We start from the raw sequence: 25,433 nt of genomic DNA, 5'->3' as shown, positions 1-25,433 counted from the left end.
TTATTGCTGTCCATTTAACATTGTAGAGGACGGGACCGATCACTAATCCATAACATGCATGCGGGAACATGTGTGATGCACGCACTGCAAAACTAATTGGCGAGATGTACAACGATTTTTTTTTATCGTCGTCTCATCCTTTTTTCGCCAAGTAACGAACATGCATTCAATAAATCATAAAATGATAATATTCATCATCCAATGTGTGTAGTTGACAACCTCATAGTAAATTCAAGAGATATCATTCATGCGAGTCAACTCCTTATCATGTAATTTTTCTTCGTTGCTTTTACCGAGACGAGCAGAAAAAATGAATAAATATTTCGCAAGCAGCAGCAGCGAGTACCTAGAAAAAAAGGATTGGTGGAGAAAAATATATATTTATACGGTTTTTTTTATTATAAACATTCTTTCTCTTTTCACTCGAAAAAAAAAAAGTTTATCGTTCGTCTTGATATGATGATGTTTTGCACTGACTGATCAGAAGTCGTATCATGACTCTTCAGTGAAAGAAGAAAGAAAGAACGAAAGCAACAGATTGTTTGTCTATTTTTTTTTTCAAGTTATTGTACTGACGTGTCCTACAAAGCAAAAGAAAAATAAGAAAAAACGGTAATGTCATGCAACTTTGAATAAAATATTACTTTATGCACTAATGTGATGTTATTCAACTCTCGTTTCTATTTTTCTTTGCCGCCGCCGTTAGTCAAACAATGTAGCGAAAGATGAAAAAATATCGTCAAAATGTCGTCGGATGTCCTTGCATTAAAATCAAATTAAATACGTATGCATTAAATTGATCAAAGGTCTCCATTTAATTTTGACTTACTTTTAGAAAGTCTTTGTGATGAATTTTCTTTTGTGTTTGAATAAAAGCTTTGCTCAACAAGTGCACTTTTTCACATCAACTTCAGTACTTTTTCAACATCCTCTTAAATTTTTATGCATTTTCAAGTAATTGTCAAGTTGAAAAAAACTTTTTTGACTCGCTGCATTAAAAATATTGAATAAAAATCACATATGTATGAAAATTGTATGATTCCGAGAAACGTAATTCCATTTATTTATATGCTTTGTTAAATTTAATTTAATAGAATATTTACACACATTTCCCGCATTTTGTGTGACAATAACAGAAACATCTTGTAAACATATCTATATTGGACACAATATTCTGCAAAATGGAAATTTTTCTTGATGTTTAAAAATTCTATTTTGCAGAAATGTATGTTAGTATAACTTGAAATTTAATATATTAAGTGTGGCGTCCCCACTTTTTAATACATATTATGTTTTGAAATCATGCTTCAGACAGAATTGAAAAATATGAAATAGTGAGGCAAGTACAATTTTTATATTTGTTTAACATTACCGTAATGTATAGAATGCTAAGAGAAATTTAAAATTTGTTCTCCTAACAAAAATGGAAGTCAAAAATCGTTCTCTTAAAATATTTTTTTATGAATTATTATTTTGAAAATTTTTCACTTAAAAATTTTAAAGTTTTAATTAATTTTGTATTTTTTTATATATTTTTTTTTAATTATCAAAAACATTTAAAAATACATCTAATACGTTGAAAAAAAAAATACTTAAAAAACATCAAATTTTTATGAGAAATTGTGTTCTTTTAACTTTAAAATAAGCCTTCTCTTAATTTATCTTCATTTTTGTGTTTCATTTCAACGGTTTTTTTTTTCTTTTAACATTCTCTACACTAAGGTATTAAAATTTTGAATATGAAAAATGATAAATAATTTTGAAGATATTATTATTTTTTTCAAATTTTTAAATATTTTTGATTAAAATCTTTTTTTTTAAAAAAAGTTTAATAATTAATTTTTAATTTTTTTTTTAATATTTAAAGAAAACAATAATAATAATGTCTTTATTGGCGTATTCTATTTTTTTACATGTTTTTCTTATTTAATCTTATTTTCTTATTTTTCTTATTAATTATTTAGTTAGTTTTTAAAATTTCAATGAAAGTTCTATTTTAAAAAAAATATATGTAGAGACAAGATTTTATATTTTTCAATTTTTTGTGAAAATTTTTAAAAATTATGATAATTGGAATTAAAATAAAACTTAAATATAAAATTATAAATTTAAAAACAATAGATTTTATCTATCATAGATAACTTTGAATGATTACTCAAATTCTTTTCCAATAAATATTTTCAAAGCTCTCAGACATATTTATTAGAATAAAATGTAAAACATTTCTTGATGTTGCTCTTGCCTTATATAAAAAAAAAATACTTCAACATACATTTATATATTGAAATATAAATTTGAAAACTTTTCTGTTATACCAAGCTAAACTATTCTATTCCAAAGCATAACTATTTTTATTAAATTATGAACTTTATAGAGCTTTGAAAATATTTTCATTTACTTTACATGTAACTTTATTAAATAAAGAGAAAAAAATGTAGACAAAAGTTAAACTTACCGCAAGAAATAACAATCAAATAAAGTAAAACACAATTGTTTAAACTTGCTATAAGAGAAAAGGAAAATTTTTAATTTATTAAAGATTATCATTCTGTCAAGCCTTTTTATATATATTTATATATATGTAATTTATATATATTTTTTTTTTACTTATCTTTCCTTTATATTCTTTGTTTGTTAAAATCTCAAATAATCATTTTTTTTAACTTATCATTTTTTTGTTTGCAATATGACTCCAACATCTTGCATATTGTTATCGATCCTTTTCAAGTGTTATTATTGTTATTCAAATTTATTGTGAAATATTTCATCAACTCCACTAAATAGTTTTTATTTCAAATATGAGTTATACGAGTCATCCATAATAATGTTATTTTTCATGTTTAATGTAATGATTATCATATTTATGTTTTTATACTAATTGGAAAATATATGTTGAAATAATAGTTGTTTAATTATAATTAAGAGTAATTAAAGTTCTAATAGAATGTTGTGAGTATATTGGAACATAAATAAATTAGTTTAACAGAAATAGCTTTTAATTAATATTTATTTTTAATTTTTATTATTATTTTACGTATGTTACTATTTTTTAATTAATTAATATTTTATTACTAAAAGTAATTTTTATATTTTGTTGGAAAGATGGAAGAAAAATGTTTAAGCTCAAATGCTTTGGACACTTCATGTGTTGTAGGTGGAATTTTTCTCTGTTTTTTTGAAAGAAAATGTGTTTCATGTAATAAGTACAATAAATTGTAATGATAATGTTGTAAGATTCCACTGTCAAAAAAAAATATGTATAATTTTTTTTTATTAAATGCACCAGTTTATTTTTTAGGTATCTTCAATTTTTTTCAAGTACAACGGAGGATGAATTTACTTCGGTTGGTTGAATGCACGTAAAGTCTGCATGAATAAATGGAATCCGCAAGAGGGACGAGTTTAGGTGGATAAGTATAAAATGTTTAGTGAAAAGGTTGTTGTAGTAGTAAAAGTTTGAAGATGTAAAGTTTTATCATATAATTTTTTTTCAAACCGAATAAATTTCAATCTGATATGCAAAATACAACCAGAGTTTTGACTCTATTCAGAAATTGAAGTTTACATTGTGGAAATCAATAGTTTTTCTAATAATAATAAAATAATAATAAAAGTTATAATGACTTTCATTTATATATAAAAGTTGTCTAAGGATTTGGCTTCTACAGAGTGTTCACTTGAGATGTTGTTCTCTGTTGTCTAGTTTAAGTCTTGGACATTCTCTCGCTATCTAAAGAACGTTTGATTATAACTTGATATTCTATACATCCGAGACTATTTTATTTAATATTTATTTTTTTTTTTAAGAAAATGAAACGTGACGCATAGTAAGTAGATAACATTTACAAATATGAAGTATGAAAATATATATTTTTTATTAATAAATTTTGTTAAATATTTTTTTTTCCAAGTTTTGTCGTGTAAAGCATAAATATAACCATGTCTTTTATTGTTATTTATTATTATTATTTTTTTTAATATTAATTGTTTTATTTTTTTTAATTATACATTTAATTTTATTTTATATATATTTTGATAAGGCAGTGAGACATGAGACATATAAAGACATTTTTGTCGAAATATAAGAGTTTCGAATAATAAAAAGGGAAAAGAAGAAATTTTACATCCAAATATCCGCGTGGTTGAGTGTTTTTGTTAAGGAAGTGACTGACACATATTATTAAATATTTTATTTCTTTTATTGTTAGAAAATAATTAAATGTTCTCTTTGATATTAGGTAAATATATTGCAAATTCACTCTCGATTTTAATTAAATTATATATTTTTACCCCATTTGTATTTGTATTATTCATTTAAAAGTACATATTGTCGTTATTTTTTGCTTTGATGTTGGAGGATAGGATTGTTGAAAGGTAAGCAGGTGTTAAAATTTTAAATATTTTCAACAAAAAACAATTATTTCGAAGAATTTCTCACAAAACAGTATAGCATTAAAATACAAAAGTTACTTTTTACAAGTGATATCTTATCAAAATCCATTTATGTATTTACGAAGGTTTGCTTGATTGTTCAAAATTTTTTTTAAGTATATATTTTCCTTTTTACTGATGGTCAAAAATTCCTTCGTCTCAAAAATTACAAAATAAATGAGTGAAATTTCTAGTTCAACAATAATATATTAGAAAAAACACGACTTTTTTTTGGCACATAGTGTCTGATTTTAAAGAGATTCAGAATGAATTTAATAAATTTCTTATACATATTCTAAACATTCATATTTCTTTTGTGAACTAGAAAAACACTTTGATTTTTATTATAATTCAATTTTTCATATAAGTGTCGCTAATTTTTTTTTAATATTTAAAAAAGTTTTTATTTTTTTATTCAAATATTCACGAGATAGAAACAATGACGAAAAATTGCTCTTGAATGTTTGCTTCCTTTCAAATATGTTCGTTTAAGCCGGGGTGTTTCCGGAATTTTAATTTTATTTTTAATCATAAATTAATATTTTTAATATTATTCAAAGAGTTTATTTTTTTAGTAGGCTTATGTTCTACCATAATAATATGTTATTATTATTTATTTTATATTTTTTTATAATAATAATTTTTTATCACATGAAGAAGGGAAGGGTAGTCGAATGCTATTCTAAGATAATATTAATAATAATAATAATTTTTTTTTAATAAATAAATAATCGATAAAAAACTTTTAGGTATATAAAGATTGGTCATGCTAGTCATTTTCCAGATTTCGAAACTTATTCAAACTATTTTTTTAAGTGTTCTTCAATTTACTCTTTTAGTGATATTTTTTTTGGTACTACGACTCCATTTTTTTATTATTTTAATACTTTGACAATAATATTTTATTTTATTTTTTATAATGAGATATTCTACAATTTTTTCTGTTCTATAAGTTTTTAAGGAGTGTGTATGTGAATATAATAAAAAGTTATTTATAGTTAATACTTGTTATCATTATTATATATATAATAAATTTATTGAATTCATGGAAGTTTTTTTTATAATATTTTTTCACTTTTTATCTGATTTTATTTTCGAAATCCCTGTTTATCAAATATTTTTTATATGTATACTTCTTCTAGATGACAATGAGTGTTTTTTCTTCTTTTGTTTGTTTTTATGTTTAAATATGTTGCACAAATTCGGGGTTCAAGTAGGAGAATCCATTGAATTCCGCTTGATCGAGATTCATCATGAAGAGTTTGTCGGTTGGAGTCAATTCGGTTTTCTCCGATGTGAATTGTCTGTCGAAGTTGGATACGTCCTTGCGATGTTTCTAAAATTTTAATTTTTTTTGAGTAAAAGTTTTAAAGTAAAAATGTGAAAAACTTACGATTTTCGGCTTGAATGGCGGCTGAACCTCTCTGTTTTCAATTTTGTCCCAGTCAATGCGACGGAAGAAAGCGTGAGCTCGAACATCTTCTTCGCCGCGTTGTCCACAACCCAAGCGTTTTTGGGGATTTTTGGTCAAGAGCTGTAACGGAAAAAAGAAAAAAAATCCGTAATTTTTTTAAATTCAAAGCGAGACGAATGAAAGTGATAAAAAATTAAGGCTGAGGCGTCGCCTTATTTAAATCCCAATGCACAATTTGAAATTTGAAAATTGTGCATTGGGTTATTGTAGAATAATTGAGACGAATGAATGTGATAATTCCCGCGAATTTTTGGAATAACGGTAATTTCGGGACTTTTTGAGCCTTTTTAGGCTCTATTTAGGTAAATTCACCTATTTGTCTGCTTTTTTAATGAATTTTAGAATATTTTTGATATTTTTTTAAAAACTTTTGGTACTATAATAAATTAATGCGATGCAAAAAGACAAGATAAAAGTTGATGAACGGACAATTTTTTTAACTCGTGAGGTTACTTCATGACTCTCGATGAATTTTTATCATCATTTCAAGCAACTTTTTAGTTAATTTAAAGATTTATCACAAACACATACCCCCTTGCAGACATCCTTTGATTCTTTACTCAAATTTTTGGGATATGACACGTTATGGTCCGTGATAGCAGCAAACAATTCCTCCTCATCCTCGCCATCGAAAGGCGGTTGTCCAACGAGCATTTCGTACAACAAAACGCCATAAGCCCACCAATCGACAGATTTTCCGTACGGTTGATACAGAATAATCTAAAATTTTAATATTTTTTTTTTTTTGCAATTCATTTAGCAAACAATTGAAAACACAATTTTTCCTCACCTCGGGCGCAATGTAGTCCGGAGTGCCGCAGAAAGTTTTGGTTGTCTTTTCACCCGTTATGTTCTCCTTGCACATGCCAAAATCCGCAATCTTGATGTGACCGTCTTGGTCCAAAAGCACATTATCCAGTTTTAGGTCACGGTAAATTATGCCACGAGAATGTAAGTAAAATAATCCTATTGCGATCTCGGCAGCGTAGAAACTACAAGAAAAAAAAGCAAAGAAAAATGAGACAAATGCCCGAAATGAGGCATGAAGCAAACTTACACAGCTACCGGTTCCTTAAACTTTCCACACTGCTGAATCTGGAACATTAAATCACCGCCGTTGACATATTCCATGACAAAGAATAAGCGATCCTTTGAACAAAAAAAAAAAGAAGTAAAAAGTAAAACAATGAAGCTAACAGATTCTTTTGATGACGTCTCGTACCATTGTTTGAAAACACGAATGTAATTGTACTAAAAAGGGTGGCTTCTCCGACAGTGCGAGCACACGTTTTTCCACCATGGTGCACTCGACATCGTCATCCTGTATAATGATGTCCTTTTTCAAGATTTTTATTGCATACAATTCGTCAGTGCCTTTACGCTCGGCGAGCATAACCTTGCCGAAAGATCCCTTGCCCAACACCATAATGAGATTAAAATCTGACGCACGAATGACATCTTTCCGGTTCATGTTGTGGGGCACATCTTTGTCTGATGTCACGGGAATTTTCTTCGAAATTGATGTCTTCTGGAAGCAATTCGTATTCCAGCACAAAATATTAAATTTTTCACTCAAAAAAGGGTTACTTACTCGCATTTGACTTTTGAGTGCTGCCAAATCGGCTCCCTCTTCTGGTACGGGAACGTTATAGAATTCGCCCTCTTCTTGAGTTAAAAGCTTAAACCAACCATCGACAGGATTTTTAAGTATTTCTGATATGCCAAAGGACAACGAGCCCATGAAGTCGTTGCGGGAGGTACGATCCCAATCCCAAACTTCAATCAGGATACGACGATCTTTGTCTTCGGGTTTTAAATCACTACAAAAAATGTTAAATTAATATTTCGCTTCGATATAATTTTTAGATATAATTTGTTTTCATTGCTCTATTTGAGAATTTTAAAATCCAATCGGTCATAATTAAAAAAAAAATATTTTTTTTTTTGCTTTTTAATATTTTTTTGAAATATTTTTTTAATTATATTCAACAATAAATTGTATTTTTTTCTATTTTTTATAATGTTTAAAAAAATATTATTTTATTTGTTATTTTTAAATTAATTTTTAATTATTTTATCAATTTTTAGAATAATATTTTTGTATAATTAATTAACTTTAATTTTTTTTATGGATTTTATTCTTCGAGTTTTATAAAGTTATTAAATTTATTTTTTTTAATTTAAATTTTTTGATTGATATTTTTATTAAAAAAAAAAAATTATTTAAATTTTTACTTGAAATACTATAAAATCTAGAATGACAAACATTAATACAATTAACAATTAATCTCTTTAAAAATCCAAATAAACACAAATAAATAATAATAATTTGAAAAATAATTATAAATTCAAAAAAAGACCAAAATTTAATAAAAAATTATTCGACCTAAACTTTAGCAAAAATAAAATATTTAAGAAAAAAAACTTACAAAGTTAAAGTTTCATCCCACGTTGGATTCAAATTCGCCCGAATCGTCTTCGTTTTCTTCTTCACATTATCCGAGTCTGGAATGAGCTTTACCTTCACATACGGATCACTCGAGCCATTCGGATCCATCGGTATCAAGTTTCGGCCCTGTTTCACTATTGACGCGTGTAAATAACGAAAAAAAAAAATTGAACATACGGTCATTTCATTTCACTGCATTAATGATATTAGTCAATTAAGGAGTGAATTGTCACATTTTGACACATCGTTGTTCAAATAAACGAGAATTCAGGAAAAAAAATTATTTTACCTTCAATAGTTAACTTATTAGCATGACATGATATTGCTAGTTGAATTCGTCCTCGGCGTTCGGTGTGATCGCATCCACACAAGTTTGGCACACTTTCCTCACATCGCTTGTGTACGTTCATGTCACATGCTTTATTTGTTTTAGTTTTTCCAGCACAAGTATCGTGTGAAGGAAGATAGAGAAAAAAAAACCAGCGTTACAAAAGAAGAGACACAAAAAAAGACAATAATATTATTAGAAAAATGTGTTTTCACATGGAAAATACGGATTCTCTACTACATTCGATTTTTTTTTCATTTGTCTAAAATATTGATTTAAAATATGTATCAAGAGAGGACTCCTAGAAGTTGTTGTAGAATATGCAGGACGATGTCGGACAACAATGATTGTGCATTATTATTATTATTTTTTTTATTTTTTATTTTTTATTATGAGACTGAGTAAGAGAAGGAGGAAAAATAATAATAACAACATTTTTTTTTATCATTGTGTATCTATTTGTGGATGAAAAGTGTCGTCGTCGTCTACTCTACGGTGTCCTACAAATTATGCGATGATGGAGATGATGTTGATTATGATACAGAAAAATGGGATTTAAATGGAGGAGGACGAGATTTGGAATGACGAAAAATACAAAAAAAAAATAAGTTTATCGTGTGCTGACAAATAAATTAAAAATTCAAAATGAAAAAGTGTGAAAGATTGTGCGAGAGAGAGAAAAGAAGGAAAATGACTCACAATAGACTAACATATAACTAAAGTTTTGTACAGAATTTAATACATTAATCCATAAAATATTTAAATAGACAATTTTCCAAAATATTATTTTCTGACAACAAAAATATCACGAGTCTGTTAGTAAACAAGCAAGTTGTTATAAATGATTAATGTCTCACACAAAATATTTTACGACACATTTACAGAAAACGGATAAACTAATGTTTAAGTAAAATTTCTATCCACAACAATGAGCTTACGGAAAAGTGAGTAATTTTCTAGCAGCAAATAGATTTAGTAACCTTTAGCGAGAGGAAAATTCTGCATTTGTCGTTATTATTATATTATTGTGTTGTTACTTTTGCTACAAATGCAATTACAGTACATTACAAACAAAGTTAAAAGCTGTTTCTCTATCAAAGACAATCCACTGAACTATATAAACTTATTAACATCAATTAAAACTTCCTCCTACCGCCACACAAATGGCAATAAAGTACTCATCGGCTGTAGATTGGCTGTGTGGGGGAGAGCAGTGGCGGAGACAGCGACAAATTCATTCAAACTTTTCTAAGCGAAAATGCCACCCACTGCTTTGTGCCTACAACAACAACAACATAGTTTACAACGAATCTCAGTACCTGTCATAAACACTAACTGTAACTATGTTGGATACTTTTACTTTACTTCGTAATATTATAAACAGATAAGCTCTTAAATTGCAATAAAATGCAAACAGTTTATCTTCGTATTTTTATTTTTTGTCGAGTAGTTCGAGCTGCGTTATTGCTCGAGTGGATAAATGGCTTGATGAGTTCGTAGAAATGGTGACCAGAATATTGTGGCTAAGATTTTTTTTTTTTTATTTAATAAATGAGTTAATTAAAGAAAAGTTGTGCAGGAAAAGTTTTTTGTTAAACATAACATAACAATTATTTATGAAAATTGTTTAAAAAATATTTTTTTTTTGTTTGAAGATTAAAAGAAATTATTTTATATAAAATATTTAAAATAAACACTTTAATAGAAAAAAAAAATAGTTAATTTTCATAAGAAAAAAAATAAAATTAAAAAAAAAATATTTTTATTATTTAATGATTTTTTTTTTAATGAAAAAATATTTTTTAATTTTTTAAATGATTCTTGAAATAATAATAAATTTTTTATATTTATTTTAAAAATTTTAAATTTTGTAAAAAATAAATTTTCATTTATTTATTTTAATCAAATCTAAAAAATAACCTTAAAAAGACGTTAAAAGAATTTTTTTAATTAAAAAAAATAATTTTAAAAGGTTATTTTTTTAAATTTTATTAAAATAAAAAAGTAAAATAAATTTTATTATACCTAAAGGAAAGTTATCAAAATAATTTTCTTTTAAAATATCTACATGAAATAATTTATTTCAATCTCCAAACATGTATAAGATATTTTTTAAGAACATTTTAGGATAAATATTATTGTACAATATTTTATTTACAAATTATTTTCTAAATTTTATTTACAAATATACCAATTTTTCGCTAATGATATGATTTAAAATGATTTTAAAAAATAATATTTTTGTTGTAATTACTTTATTTTTGTTTAATTATTAATTTTAATATTTTTTATTCCTTTATTTTTTTATTTAATAAATTGTTAAAGAATCAATTCCATAAAAATTTTACTTGAAAAAAATTTTCTACACAAAAAAATTCGAATTAAATTTTTTTCTAATCTAAAAACTCACAATTCTATTAATTTTTTACTCTACTTCTCCATGTGTCATCGGAATTTCAATCCATTTATAACCAATTTCCGACACAAAAAAAAATAATTTTACTCAACGCAAAACTACTTCATATGTGAAACGGCAAAAAAGGCTACGCAAATTGATGAAGCTTTCGATGAATCACGAAAAATTAATTAATTTTACTTCAATCAGTGTGTAACGTTATTTATAAATAATAATTCACAATAAACTCGTCCACGTTCAACAATTACTACGAAACAACCACAAAATTTATTAATTTTGAACAACATTGATTTGAATATTTGGCATATTCTATTCAAAATAAAACAAGCGTTTCTAAAGTTTTGAAAAACATCATTAGTCACGATGATGATTGTTGCATGGTATTTATTTACAATAGAGTACTATACTTTTTTCAACAAACATAAAAATAATAATGAAAAATTCACACAAAAATACAAAAAAAAGAGATAGAGTAAAAAGAGAGATAGATAGAAAGTAGGACATCAAATATACCTGAACATTTTAAACCCTGATTCGAAATTCCATGCAACATTGAACCACAATGATCGCAAAAAGTTGGCGTAATATAAGTATGTCCTGTCCACTTATGAGGTTTAGTTAAGGCCTATGTTTGAAGTAGTAACATGTAGGACGATAGTAAAGAAAAAGCACAAAAAAAGTAGTAGGTGCTGGATTTTTTATATAAAAAATTATTTTTTACTAAAAAGGTTTAAAAATATTAAATAATTTACAAAAGTTACAAAAAAAAATGAAGCAAAGTTAAAAAAAATATTTTACAAATTTTTTTTCGTTTGTCTAAAAGAAAAAAAAATCAATCTATCGCACCACAGTTGTTGACACGACACAATTTTCGCAGAATATAATGATACATGTTCGCGTTATTAAATAGACCGTTAGTAAGATTGTATCAGCGTGAACTTAAATAATAATTTCCTTCTTCAATTATGTCATATCCGCCAACTTATTAACTCCTTTTTGCTGGCGCGCGCGATATTTTCCTTCAAACATATTATCATCCGGTGATGACGACAACTTCGCTTGAATTCCATAAAGTAAAAGTTTGTCACTCGTTCGCAGATGAAGATAAATTTATTTAATTTAATAATCATCATGTTTTGATACCTTGTCTCGCATAAAAATTCGGAGCAAACTTTTTTTTCTTCTGTTTGTTTTTGTTGTCGTTCCGCGCCAGAAAGGAACAACAACAGGCAAAAACGTGAAATTAAAAGAGATCACAACACAAATAAATACGAAATTTATGATAAAAAGAAACACTCGTCTCGTGTATTTCTACTGTACGTTGTAACACGTAATAAAGATTAATATATAATTTAATAATAATAATGACAAAAAAAAAAGAGGAAGATATCTAAGTATATTTACTAAATTTATATCTAAAGCACTTTGACTTAGTACACATTGAAGAAGCACGTATTAAAAAAAGTTGTTTTTTTTTGTGTTCAGTGGAACGATGTAGCCCTTTTATAAGGTCTTGGAGTATGAAAATTAAGCCCACAAAGTTATAACTTGAAATTTTTTTAATTTTATTTTTTTAAAAATTTTAATTAATTAAATAATTTAATTAAAATAAAAAATTAAGAAATTTTTAAATAAAATTTTAAAATTTAAAAAAAAATATTTCTTTTTTTCAAAAAAGTAAAAAGATTAGGAAAATTTTTTTTATATTTACAAAGATTAAACAGAATATTAAACTTAAGTAACTAACATTTTAACATTTTTTTTGGTTGAAAAAAATAATATGAAATTTAAAAAAATTATAATTATATTTTTTAAATAAAAAAAATAAAATTTGGAAATTTTTTCATTTTTATTGATAAAATTTAAAAAATTTCTTATTTAAAAAAAGTAAAAATTGAAGAATTTTTTAAATAATTTAAATTAAAATAATTAATAGAAATAATTAAAATTATTTAATTTTTTTTAATTTGATTTTTTTTTTATTTTTTTATTAAGTCTAAACAAAGAAAGTTCTTTCTATTTTTATTTTTTTTAATTAAAAAAATATTATGAAGTTTAAAAAAAATATTATAATATTTTTATAAAGTTTTTAAAAAAATTCATTTTTCATTCATTTCTATTAAAAAAAAAATTTAAATAAATTATTTAAAAAAAAACTATTTTTTTAATTCTTATAATGTTTTTGATAAAAATTTTGTATGATGAAATATTAATAATTTTTTTTTTTTCAATGAAACGCTAAAATTTTAAACTCCCAAAGCTATTTCATCCCACTGTGTGTGTAAAAGTAATAAAAAATAAAGTTTCGTGTTAAAAATGAGTCATTGTCATGCCAAATAATTATTTATTAAACATATAAATCATACACTTGATTCTTCTTCTTGCTTTACATAAGATTAGAATCGTTGAAATTAAAACAGCGGCAGCACAGATATACTTGTTACATTGTATATTAAAAGATCATTAGTAAAAAATGTTAGAGAAAAATTCAAAAATAGAGAGAGAGAGAGAAAGAGAGACGGGAAAAGCGGATTTTTGAAGCATGATCGGGACGTAGAGTAATTTTTTATCGAAAAAATAAGAAATTGGGGAAACTCATGAATCCAGTATAACTTTCACGACCAATAAAATGTGTATTATTTTTTTTTTTATTATTTTTACCTGAACATCTTAGCCCTTGGTGCAACAATCCGTAAAGGAGGGAACCACAATGATCACAAAATGTGGGGGAAGAGTAGGTCCATAATTTGAAATCGTGCTTTGTTCGGGTATCCTGCATAGCATTAGATTTTTTGTTTTATTCTATATATTTTTTTAGCGTTAAATCCTAGCAAGTTTTAATATTTTCTTGTAATTTTTTTGCTAAGCAAGTCGTGTTTGCCTTTTTTCGGGTACGTAAAAATATAATGGAGACGCCTGCTACTTGGAGATATTGGTCGGATACAATCAAAGCTGACACAATAAAAATAAACAAAGTGACATATTTGATAAAATAACGGAAAAAAATAAATAGGCGTCCCCAATTTTTGACAAAAACAAAAAAAAAATAAAAAGACAAAAGACCTTTCCTATATATTGCGTACATATGTATGAAATGTTACCATCACATGTCATTTTAAACATATTATTTATACAAATTATTCTCATATGTCGTTCTTTCTAAAATAAAGTGACAAACAAACCTATAACCATTTATATCATTATTTTTTCTTTTTTTTTTGCGTTTATATATAGATAAATTTTTATGGGGTGTACACAACTACTACAAGTTTATTATTTATTAGGTGTCTCGGCGCGCAGCATTTACCTGAAACTTTTCAAAAAATAATATTGCAAATTTTAGGAGGTGACATCCAGTAAAGTGAGAGAGAGAGAGAGAAATACAAACAAACGAAAACCAAAACTTAATTGAATCCAATTCATAAAATGGATAGAGAGATGTATACAATTCAAATATACAGGAAGAATAAACATAAATTAGGCCTTTCTTTTGTTCTTTTTTTGTACTTTTTTTTGGGTTTATTGGTTGTTTGTGTGTTTTGTTTATTTATTTTTTATTGGAAAACTCAAAATTTAATGAATTTGGTTGTGTTTAAATTAAAATGGTTTTAAATCGGTATGTAATCGGTAGGTATATAGGTTGTTATTTGGATAGGAAAGATGCCCTTTTTAACATTATTTATGTACGTCGGCGTCATTTTATCATTAAATAAAATTTTTCCCATAAAAATGGTGTGTTTTGTGCTTCTTTTTTTTATTTTAATTAATCAACAATATAAATTAATAGACTAAATTGTATATAATAAATATAAAACAAATTGCGTTTTATATCTCAACTCAACTTTGTAAATATTTTTTTAATGTTTGGTTAAAGCGAAACATGTGAAATAATTTATTTATTTATCTTTGACAACAATATAATAATAATAAATATAAATATTGCAATGTGACTGAAAACAAAATTGATTCAATAAATATTCTTTGTTTCAATAAATAAACTTTTGAAAAAAAAATAAACGAAAAAAAGAGAAAAATAATAAAAATGAGTTGAACAATCGCTAAAAATATACGTCATATATGTATAAAGTTGACAATTAATTGAACAAACACTCGTCGTCTTGTCTGACAACAAGATATAAATTTGTGTTTTTATTTTCGAAGCAGCCATTCAACATGTAAAAATATATAACTTTGCAAATAAAAATCACAGAAAATTATAAATTTTAATATAAAAAATATTTTTTAAATAAAAATAATAATTAAATGTTTTGGGGATACTTACATCAGAGTCCGCTCCCTTATCAGCACCAGGGCACTTGAATGTTACGTATTCGTGACATCGTTTATGCACCACGAACGAGCATACTGAAATAATATGAAAATATTAAATTACGGAATTAATGATACTTTTTTTTAAATATATAATTTTTTTTTCGGGGTGTGAGAGGAAAAATTAGATTAACGATTTTTCTGTGTTTTATTTTTTTTAATTAAAATCCTCGGAAAAGACAGCTTGTGTGATTTATTAGGAATATTTATCATAATGACATGTTTTATTTTATTTTTTTTGTGTGTCGTTATATATATTTAGTTGATGTTGTCATCATGCATGTGGCATGTGACATGTGATGTAAATAAAGTTTTGGCTCACCTTGACATTGGAATCCTTGTTTGCCAAAGCCCCTGTAAAGAAAATAAAAGAAAAAAATTTTTAGTTGAAATTTGTATTTTTAAGAGGTTTTTAATTTTTTTTATTTTTAAGGGATATTTAAAAATTAATTTTTAAAAAAGCTTAAATGGGTTGAAAATTCATAATTTATTAAATTTTTATCAGTTTTTAATTATATTATTTTTTTATTATTTAAATAATTATTTTTTAAATTAAATATGTATCTAAATAAAATTAAAAATTAATTTAAAAAAAATATTTTTTAAAGTTTTTATTAATATTAATTAATTTAAATATTTTATTATATTATTTAATTTTTTTTAATTAAATATTATAATATTTTGTTGAATTAATTAATTTTTATCTTAATTTTAAAAAAACAAATTTTTACTGTAATTTTTTATTAAATTAAATATATAGGTATTTAAATAAAATTGAAAATTGAAATTAATAGTAATTAATTTAATTTTTTTTATTTTACTTTTATTTTTAAATTATATAATTAATTTTATTAAATTAAATTAAATTAAATAAAATTAAATAAATTAAAATTATTAAATTATATTTAAATTTTTTATTTAATTATTTATTATTTTTTTATTTAAATAAATAAATATTTTAATATAATATTTTGTTGAATTAAATTATTTTAATTTCAAATGTATGAAAAAAAATTTTTGACTCATAATTTAATTGTTATCATTAAATTTTTTATTTTCTTGAATTATTTTTTTTACTCAAAATAAATTAATTTCTGCCAACAAAAAAAGTTTTATTTTAAATCTTTCATTCACTCTTGAAAGCATATCAACAAATCATCAAACACTAATCAAATGCATTAATTTTTTCTCCGTAAAAGAAAACTTTTCCAAGTTCCCAAAATAGATTTTCGTACAATACTTTGCTTCATTTCGTATAATAAATAAAACTCGTTCCATGCCAGACGCACACTTTTGTCATAAAAAGCCGTCTCCTCAACACGTGAATTCAATAAAAACGGAAACTAAGTAAAAACTTCTAATAGAAAAGTTTCTGCCAAGTAAAGTTACTCCGCATAAAAGATTGTAATAATTTGATTCAAATATAAAACAAACGTTCCTAAATTACTTTCGCAATACAGAAACTTTTTTCTTACTACACACACACATAAACTTATTGATTTGCCCATAATGTTACTGCCGAAGAAGAAGCAACACAAAAAAAATTATCGAAGACATGCCTTCTTGTTTCTCATAAAATTATTACCCAGAATAATCGATAAAATCATATTTTTTTATGTATTTCATGATGAAATCCCATCGATCATATCAAATCAGAGAAAAAGAGGATGTTTCATTTTTTTTTATATTTTTTACGTTCAATGAACACCACTTTTATGATCATCCCCGTTTTATATTACTTTCCTCTCAACACGCGGCCCGCTGAAAATGATACAGCAGAAAAAAACGAGAGTGTTATTCAATATACCGAGAACCTTTATCATCAGCGTGGCAGGGTTTGAAAAACAAAAGCAAAATAATTTATGTATTCGAATCGAAAAAAGATAATTTTTCGTTTGCTTTTGTATATTTAGACATGCATTATTTATGAATCTACTCTTTTTTTCGGGCTAGGCCGGTTGATGATATTCAAGCTTTAAATTATGACAAAAGGAAATGTTGTTGTTGTTGTAGTAAAAAAAAAAAGATAAAGGACCCTCTTTAACTGACGCGCGATATACGATGGATATGTAGGCCATTTTTTGCTTGATAAATGGTTATAAATAGTTTCTGCACCTGCTAGAGCGCAAAAAAAAACTTAAATTTAATCAATAAATGTGTTCTGTTCCATGAACGAACGTGTTCTCATTACTGCTTTCCAGACACACGTATTTAACAAGGGAAAGGCGAATCTCTGGAGAGAAAGAAGAGCGAGCCAGCCAACGAGTGGAGAGACACATAAATCATATTTGAATGCCCACGTTATTAATCAAGTTTCAATGCCTCCTGCCTAAATTTAGCAAGCGACAGTAGATTAATTTTTGTGATAGTGCTGCAAGAGAGAGAAAGAGAAATCCTCGCATTTTTTGTTGTTGTTCGTCTTTTTCTTTGAAGCACACACAAACATCAAGCAATTTTCTCCTCACATATGCATTAAGGCATTAAAGCAGTTCAAAAAATTGGCGGGAAAAAATTTACTACCGCGCATTTTATATTTTTTTATGAATTTTTTAAGTGCAAATTTTTTTTTTTGGTTTAATTTTTACTCGCAAGGTGTAAAAGATAATTTTTTACAAAATTAAAGAATTTTTTTTAAACAAAATAAAAATTTTTTGACTAAAAATTATTAAAAATGTAATAATCAAATCTAATTTTGGTATAATTAAAATAAATTTTAATTAAATTAAATTAAAAAAAAAATATTAAAAAAGCTAAAAAAGTAGCAAAAAAGCGAACTTAAACAAGTAAACATTTAAAACTTTTGACTAAGCTCAAGTTTTAAACATTTTTTGACCTAAGCCTAAATATTTAAAGAAAAGGTGAAAAGTTGAGTAATAAAATTAAATAACTTAAAATAAATTAAATATAATATTTTAAACTTTTAAAAAAAATCGATTTTTTCTTTTTTCTCTTTTTTTGCAAATTAAGTTATTGACTTAATGACACTTAATAAGCTTAAGTAGAGTCAAAATTTAAATTTAAATAATATTTTTTAAAATAATTTAATTAAATTACATTAAATTAAAATTATATTAAAATTATATTAATATTAAATTAAACTAAAATTAAATTAAAATTAAATTAAAATAAAATTAAATTAAATTAAATTAAATTAAAATTAAATTAAAATTAAATTAAAATTAAATTAAAATTAAATTAAAATTAAATTAAAATTAAATTAAAATTAAATTAAAATTAAATCAAATTATTAATCATTTAAATTAACAGCGCTGAATAATTAAATAAAAAATAAAAATGATGATAATTTTAATATAATTTTTAAAAAATATTACACAAAATACAAAACTTCTTGAAAATTAATAATATTTTTTTTCAATTTTTAGCCACAAAAAATACAGACGAACAACAAAAAACCAAAATTTTCTTGAAAACCTCTTCCAAAATGCAATAAAAAGAGAATATGAATCCATACAACGTACAGATTGTTATGTAAGCAAACACATGACGGAACAATGGGACTGACTGAGCTAACATAATAAACTATAAACTGTTGATTTATGATCTTACGGGGCTTCATCGCTGTCGTACTTTTCCGATGTCAAACACGAAAAATGGATGGAAAGGTGCACGAAAAAGGCTTCTTATGTCAATGATATGTAAAGTATTTATAAAGTATGCAAAAAGTACGAAAGCTCATGTACACGACGAAATGTGACAGAAGGGATTGTATATGTGCAAAAAGCAAGAGAAAAAAGTTCCTCTTTTCGCACAAAGTAAATAAATAAGTAAGTGGCCCCACTTTTGTTATTTGCTCACATAATGCGACATGAAACGAGGCATCAATCCACTCACTTTGATAATAATTAATACGAATGTTTATCATAATAATCATACATAATGTACACAAGGCTTTTACGACATCGATTTTTCTTCATTTGTAGCAACAACGAAAGGCGCAGAGCAAAAAATAAGCAGCATTCGCTACAGGTGTCATGGGATTTATTCTGCTACAACTTTTCATTTTCATATAAAAGTAATTTAATTATGTTCTGTGTGCGGCTCCCTGCCTGCCTGCCTGTCTTCGCCACATCATTTTATGGCGAACGTAAATCGAGAAAAACGTCATTAGCAGCTGCATGGAATTTCTTCTTGTTTGATTTTCATTAAATGGCATTTAACCGCAATTTTGCTGAAAATTTTTGCGGAAAAAAAAATTGTCACAAAAAAATGCGGAAAAGTGCACGAGCAAAAACTAATTATTTTTTCCCGAAAATATTTACTTTTAACCTAACCCATAAAAAAATTTTTTCCTCATTTCTGTCCGTGATTTATCGTGCACCCGTTCACTCGGCACCCAAACACAATGAAAATTAAATTCAATTATTTCAAAAAGTAATAGCAATCGTTTAAAATTTCACCTCAATGCTCGTCAATGCTAATTTTATTTTATGTCTCGTTCGCTACACTAATACGATAACAATGGGTTTTTCGCTCGATCGTTCTTTTCTTTTCTTTTTTTTTTGCAGTCAGTGTTTGTGTCTGTATTTTTACAAAACAATTCAATTCATTTTTATAACAAACCCATTAAAATTTTCTTTTCAAATCAAATCAGTCGTATAAACCGTGAAAACTTGGCTTTTATTTATTATTAAGCGTTATTGTTTGAAGTGCTGTGAACGACCTTCGTTCTGAAAGAATAATTTGCTTCGGAAAATATTAAAAATTTTCTTCATTTTTATTTATTGTGCGGAACTGAAACGTTCTAGCATAAGAAAATTTACTAATTTGAAAATTGACCTTTTTACGACTTATTTAACGAAATTTATTTTAACCAGAAAATGTTTTTATTAAATTAGATTATTCTATTTGACGGTTATTGCCAAGAGCAAATTTAATTTAAAAAAAATATTTTTATTAATTTATTTTCTTTTGTTTTTTTTTAACTTTTAACTAAATTCAAAAATAAATCTGATTATTAAAAATTATATTGAAATATTTTTTTGTTATACAAATTTAATGAAATCAATAATTTTCTTGACTGTTTATAAATATTTAAAATTTTTATATTTTTGCTTAATTTTATTTTTCTTAATTTTAAATTAAAATAAATATATTTTTTAAATATTTATAAAAAAAAATTATTAAAAAATTTATTATATTATATGAAAGTTTATTATATGAAAAATAATAGTTCATATTTTTTTAAACATTATTTTATTCAAATTTAAATAAATTAAAAAAATATAACTTTATAAAAAGTCTCAAAAAACGAAAATTTATGATAAAATATTTTTATTTTTAATTTAATTTTTTATTTTTATTTTTATTCGAAAATTTAAAAAAAAAATTTAAAAAAAAATTAAAAATTATTCAAACTTTTATTTTTTTTATCAATGCAATGACAGAAATTTGATCCATTTTTTATTTATTTTTATCTCTAAATTAATCAGAACTGGTTTTTAGCGATATTTTTATTGTTGTATAAATAACAAAAAAAAAAAAATTTCAAATCAATTTACCGGGTTTTAAAATTAATCTCTCATTTCCATGCCGATCTAATTTTATTTCCGTCAATAATCCATCAAAAAAAGAACAAAAAAAATCTCCCATTTCACCGTTCACCATTCAAAAATCTAGATAACAAACGGCCTTTGTGTATCAAATGAGCGAACGAAATACACCATTATTATTATTAAATACTCAACATTATTTAACATAACAACAATATCAACGACAACAGACACAATGTACCGCGCCACGCACCCAACACACGTGATAGAGACGATTTATTGTTTGCCCGTTATCGGTGCACGTCAAGTTATTAAAGTCTTAATAGTTTCATTCATTCAGCAATTTATTGACTGTATATGACGATGATGTCTGACGCTACTTACTTACTTTACTTTTTTTTTTTTTTGTATTACGTCAAAAAAAAAGTTGTTTCCTTAAATGGCACGCGGTTATTATTGCGAGAAAACGTAAAAGTGTCGTTATCGTGGGCAGTTAAATTAACAACAAAAATGGGCGTCTCCATCAATAAAAATTAACTTTTTTTTTATTATTATTAATGTTTATCTGAAAAATATCATCGATTTCAGGGTTAAAGCGTCCAAGAACGCATTTTTTGACGTCACACCGCTGCCGCCGCAGATCAGCACGTCGTTGCCGTCAACATGCATTAAGAGGATAATATATCGTAATAATGAAAGCCCCACAATTAATAACAAAAGTTTTTTTCTCTCTCGTACGACATGCATGCTCATTTGCAACAGTAGCAGTATACCTTCATTTCGCGTCAGGGTCAGAATTTTTTTTTACTTTTACTTAATATTTTTTTTTAATTTATGAATTTTAATGAAAAGAAGTTTAAATAAGGTAACTCATATGAAAAATGAAGCGATCGTGGAAAAAGTGCGGGAAATTCACAAAAAACATAGAAATTTCAAAATTTTAAGAAACAAATTTGGAAAATTTACAATTCAAAAATTGCATTTTATAAAAAATGTATAAAATTAAATAAATTTTCGATTTTTTCAGTACTGTGGGGTACAAAATTTTAAATCTAATGTTGAGAAATGAATTTAGAGTCCGGGAAAAATAAACTTTTTCCACTTCTGAATTGGAGAGATTCGACTAAATATTAAAAAAAATCTTCAAAGTCAGTTTCAGTGTTATTTGGTCATTTTCTCCAATTACGATATAATGAAATTTTGAAAAAAAAAGTCTGTGAAGAAATTAAAGCTTCAATATTTGGAGACTTAAAGGCATTTTTGAGACATAGGAAATTGTAAAATTATTAAAAAATGTAAAATGTTAAAAATCGCTGGAAACCTAATAAAATTTCTGACAAAATGAGATCATTTTCAAAATATTTTGTACGTACTTTTGAGATTTTGTATCCAAAAAAAATTCTATAAAGTTTTATTTAAAAATGGTCTCTTTTTCTTAAAATAAAATTTTATCCTTTTTCTAACGATTTTATATTTTTTATAACATTTTCTAATTGGGTTGATTTTTTAAGCTCTTATGTCTTAAAAATGCCTTCAAAAAATCTCCAAATTTAAAGGAGATTTTTTTCTTCTCAAGGTATCGACTTTTATTAAAATTTAGTTTTAATTCTTTTTTATTCTTTTTAATTTTATAGAAAATGATCAAAGAAAAATATATTTTTTTTATTTTCAGTCGAAACTCTCAATTTCAATTTTTTAAAGTTATATAAAAATCATTTGGTCAAATTAATCTAATATTTTAATTTTAAAGTGAAAATATCGAAATTTGAATATTTTTTGATTGAATGATAATTTTTTGTCTCAAAAAATAAGAATTTTTTTGAAAAAAAATTTTTTTTTTTCTTAAATTAAGCTTTTACTCCCGACTAATTTTTTTAATATTAAGTCACTAAAAAGTCTTCCGACCCTGCCTCATATCACTTTGCTTGTGAAGTAGTGAAACACAACAAATACGAGGTTGTTTTATCTTTTCACAAAGTTGCATCCTCTTGTAACTTCTATCGCACGCATGTACCAGACATTTCTGTTCGTGAGCGGTATATCTGTAGCGAGAGACATTTCTTTTGTAATCGCAAAACATTTACAATAGAGGTCACAAATCGATTTTTTTTTTGTATTATTGGCTTATGTGCCATCGTGGTATGTTGGAAAAAATGAAGAAGGAGGGTAAGTCATTGGGGAAAGATTACAAAAAAAAAAATTTGTGACATAAATACCGCTCAACCACAATCGATACAAAGGTGAATTAAGCTTTTTTTATCATTAAAAATTAATTGGAATTCCCCCCGAAAAAAAAACGAGCGAGCAAGGCGTCTCCACTAATACGATAAGGAAGCTAGCATTAGCTGCGATTTCCGGTCGCTCTTATGTCGTCATTCATTGAGGGAGAGAGTGAGAGAGAAAGACATGAAGTTGATAAATTAAGTGAGTTAACTTACCAGATGAAATCCTTGCAATGCGAACAGAAAGTCGGCTGTTTGAAGAATCGCGGGATAAATCGATGATCCTTAATATTGTACACATTTTTCTTCTTCAGTGCACCTTTTCTGCCACGATTGCGTAGCGCTAACTTGTTATCTTCGCCGAATTCTTTTTCGTCATCAGCCATACTTCTTCCCTTTCTTGCCTTTTTCCTTCCTGTATCTTTTCACACGCAATAATTTATTTATTTTTTTTGTTGTTGTTGTTGCTTTTATTGTAACTCGAGATGATTTATTTTCGATTATTTATCAAAAAAATTTTTTTTACTTTTTTTTTGGTGTTTTAATTTTTTTTTTTTCTAAACTAATTAAATATCATTACTCGTCGTCTTCGCGGAGATGATGGAAAAATGCCTAAAAGACAAAAATATTTTTTTTCACATAAATTAGCACTTTTTCACTGCACATATGTATCCCACTCTCGCTGTGCAAGTAGCCATTCACTTATTTGTTCAATATTTTTTTTTTATTTTTTGCACTAACTATCTAATTTAATTTGGATATCGCCTCATACTACTTCCAGATGCTCGTGGCGAACACTAAATTAATTTAGAATTCTTGTCAGGTCGTCGTTTTTTTTTCACCTTCTTCTAATATTTGCGAAAAATAAAATGAAATTGATTCCAGACCTTTTACGTGCGTTACTAGAATGACCTGAATTTTGTCTTTTTTTTTGCTTCTCTCGCAAGTCGACCATTAAGTTGATGAGTTATCACTTTTTATTATTTTTAAAGTGGAAAATCCGAAAAAAGGGAAAAAATATAAAAAATGATACAACTTGACTTGACGATTGTACGATTTCAATTGGATTTTTTTCTTAGCTTCTCTTTTATATCTACCTAATATCGTGTGTGTTTGTGGGAAAAGAGCAAAACCTTTTTTTTTTTTTGTTGTAGGAGACACGAGGACCGAATAGATACAGCGGAGAGAACTTTTCCACGTATATAGCTGCAAAAAGGAGAGACCGAACATTGGAAAATGACACAATGAAATTATTATCCTAGTTACTCGGCATGTGTGCGAGAGAATTTTCCATGCCGTACGGCTGGCGAGAGAATTTTCCGTGTTCCGAAGAGAAATACAAATAAAAACTATCATCGAAACACATGTTGCATGTGCTGGATAATAAAGATATGTATTTTTACATATACCAAAGAAAAAGACGAAGAAATATCCTGTTTCAAGTTAATCACGTAACGAGCAACTTTTTAAAGCAAAAAAATTTTTTATATGAAAAAAAAAATTTTTTTTTTAGCATTTTATTACTACAACCGAATATTAAAGCACACAAGGGTACCACTAAAGTCTCTCCCGAGATGCATGAATTAATCTCTTTATTTATTCCAACAACATATCGTGGCCGTGTGCATGAGAAACACACACGAAAAAAAAGAAACATTCACGATTTTGCACGAATCCAACAAACACTGGTTGATTGAATTTTTAAATTTTATGCTCGCGAGAACACATCCAGAACGAAAAAGAATAGAATTATGTTGTTGTATGGATTTTTGTGTGCACGACTTTTAATAAACGACCCATTGATCAGTCTAGTTTTGTCTCACTATTTAATTACTACGATAGGTTATTTTACAACAACTTTTGTTTTTTAATATCAATAAAAAAAATATCGTGAACAAATAAAAAAAATAGTCGGCTGTACGAGAGATGAGATATTATGATATAATCGTTGCATGCAGAAAGAAGATGAAGAAAAAAACCAGTATTGTTCTCACTACCTGTTTTGTGCGTCATTCATTCATTCACACACAGAATTTATCATTTTTTGTTTTATGACATTCACTTTGCATTTTTTTTTTTGCTTGATGGACAATTAACACGTCTGTGATGATTTTATTTTTTCATTCAATAACAAGAAATTTTTATGCTTTTTTTTATCACGACTGTAAATTTTTGTACTTGAGATTGATTTTTTTTGATAACATAACAATGAATGAGTATTTTCTTTTCTTTTTTCCTGCTTTCTTTCAGAGAGATTCACTTTTTTTTCTTAAT

General features: G+C 25.8%; 1 protein-coding gene across 5 annotated transcripts; it reads right to left on the bottom strand.

Annotated features, from left to right (window-relative positions):
* Nucleotides 1–5,389: 5,389 nt before the first annotated feature.
* LOC134838366 (protein kinase C, brain isozyme-like) lies at nt 5,390–25,399 on the bottom strand. Of its 5 annotated transcripts, none has more exons than XM_063853901.1 (14): nt 25,157–25,399; nt 23,376–23,771; nt 15,750–15,781; nt 15,381–15,463; nt 13,760–13,871; nt 8,644–8,772; nt 8,335–8,488; nt 7,497–7,725; nt 7,128–7,433; nt 6,963–7,054; nt 6,696–6,897; nt 6,437–6,625; nt 5,825–5,965; nt 5,390–5,767 (listed from the first exon to the last, which is right to left on the bottom strand). In XM_063853901.1, exons 2-14 carry the CDS (start codon nt 23,543–23,545, stop codon nt 5,615–5,617), a joined length of 1,992 nt encoding a protein of 663 aa, XP_063709971.1. In that variant the 5' UTR covers nt 23,546–23,771; nt 25,157–25,399; the 3' UTR covers nt 5,390–5,614. The 5 variants fall into 5 exon arrangements, with proteins under 5 accessions (XP_063709971.1, XP_063709955.1, XP_063709963.1 ...); XM_063853885.1 differs by lacking the exon at nt 25,157–25,399 and adding an exon at nt 24,002–24,204; XM_063853893.1 differs by lacking the exon at nt 25,157–25,399 and adding an exon at nt 24,047–24,204.
* Nucleotides 25,400–25,433: the final 34 nt, after the last annotated feature.

The sequence above is a fragment of the Culicoides brevitarsis genome, chromosome 1 (assembly GCF_036172545.1).
Source record: "Culicoides brevitarsis isolate CSIRO-B50_1 chromosome 1, AGI_CSIRO_Cbre_v1, whole genome shotgun sequence".
Lineage (NCBI taxonomy): Eukaryota > Metazoa > Arthropoda > Insecta > Diptera > Ceratopogonidae > Culicoides > Culicoides brevitarsis.
The sequence above is the reverse complement of the archived record's forward strand: the minus strand, read 5'-3'. Positions and strand labels throughout refer to the sequence as shown.

Coding starts and splice junctions, on each gene's coding strand:
- LOC134838366 (XM_063853901.1), bottom strand. CDS start 23,545: ATGGCTGATGACGAAAAAGAATTCGGCGAAGATAACAAGTTAGCGCTA. Junction 15,782..23,375: donor CATTGCAAGGATTTCATCTG/GTAAGTTAACTC, acceptor TTTTCTTTACAG/GGGCTTTGGCAAACAAGGAT. Junction 7,434..7,496: donor CACTCAAAAGTCAAATGCGA/GTAAGTAACCCT, acceptor AATTGCTTCCAG/AAGACATCAATTTCGAAGAA.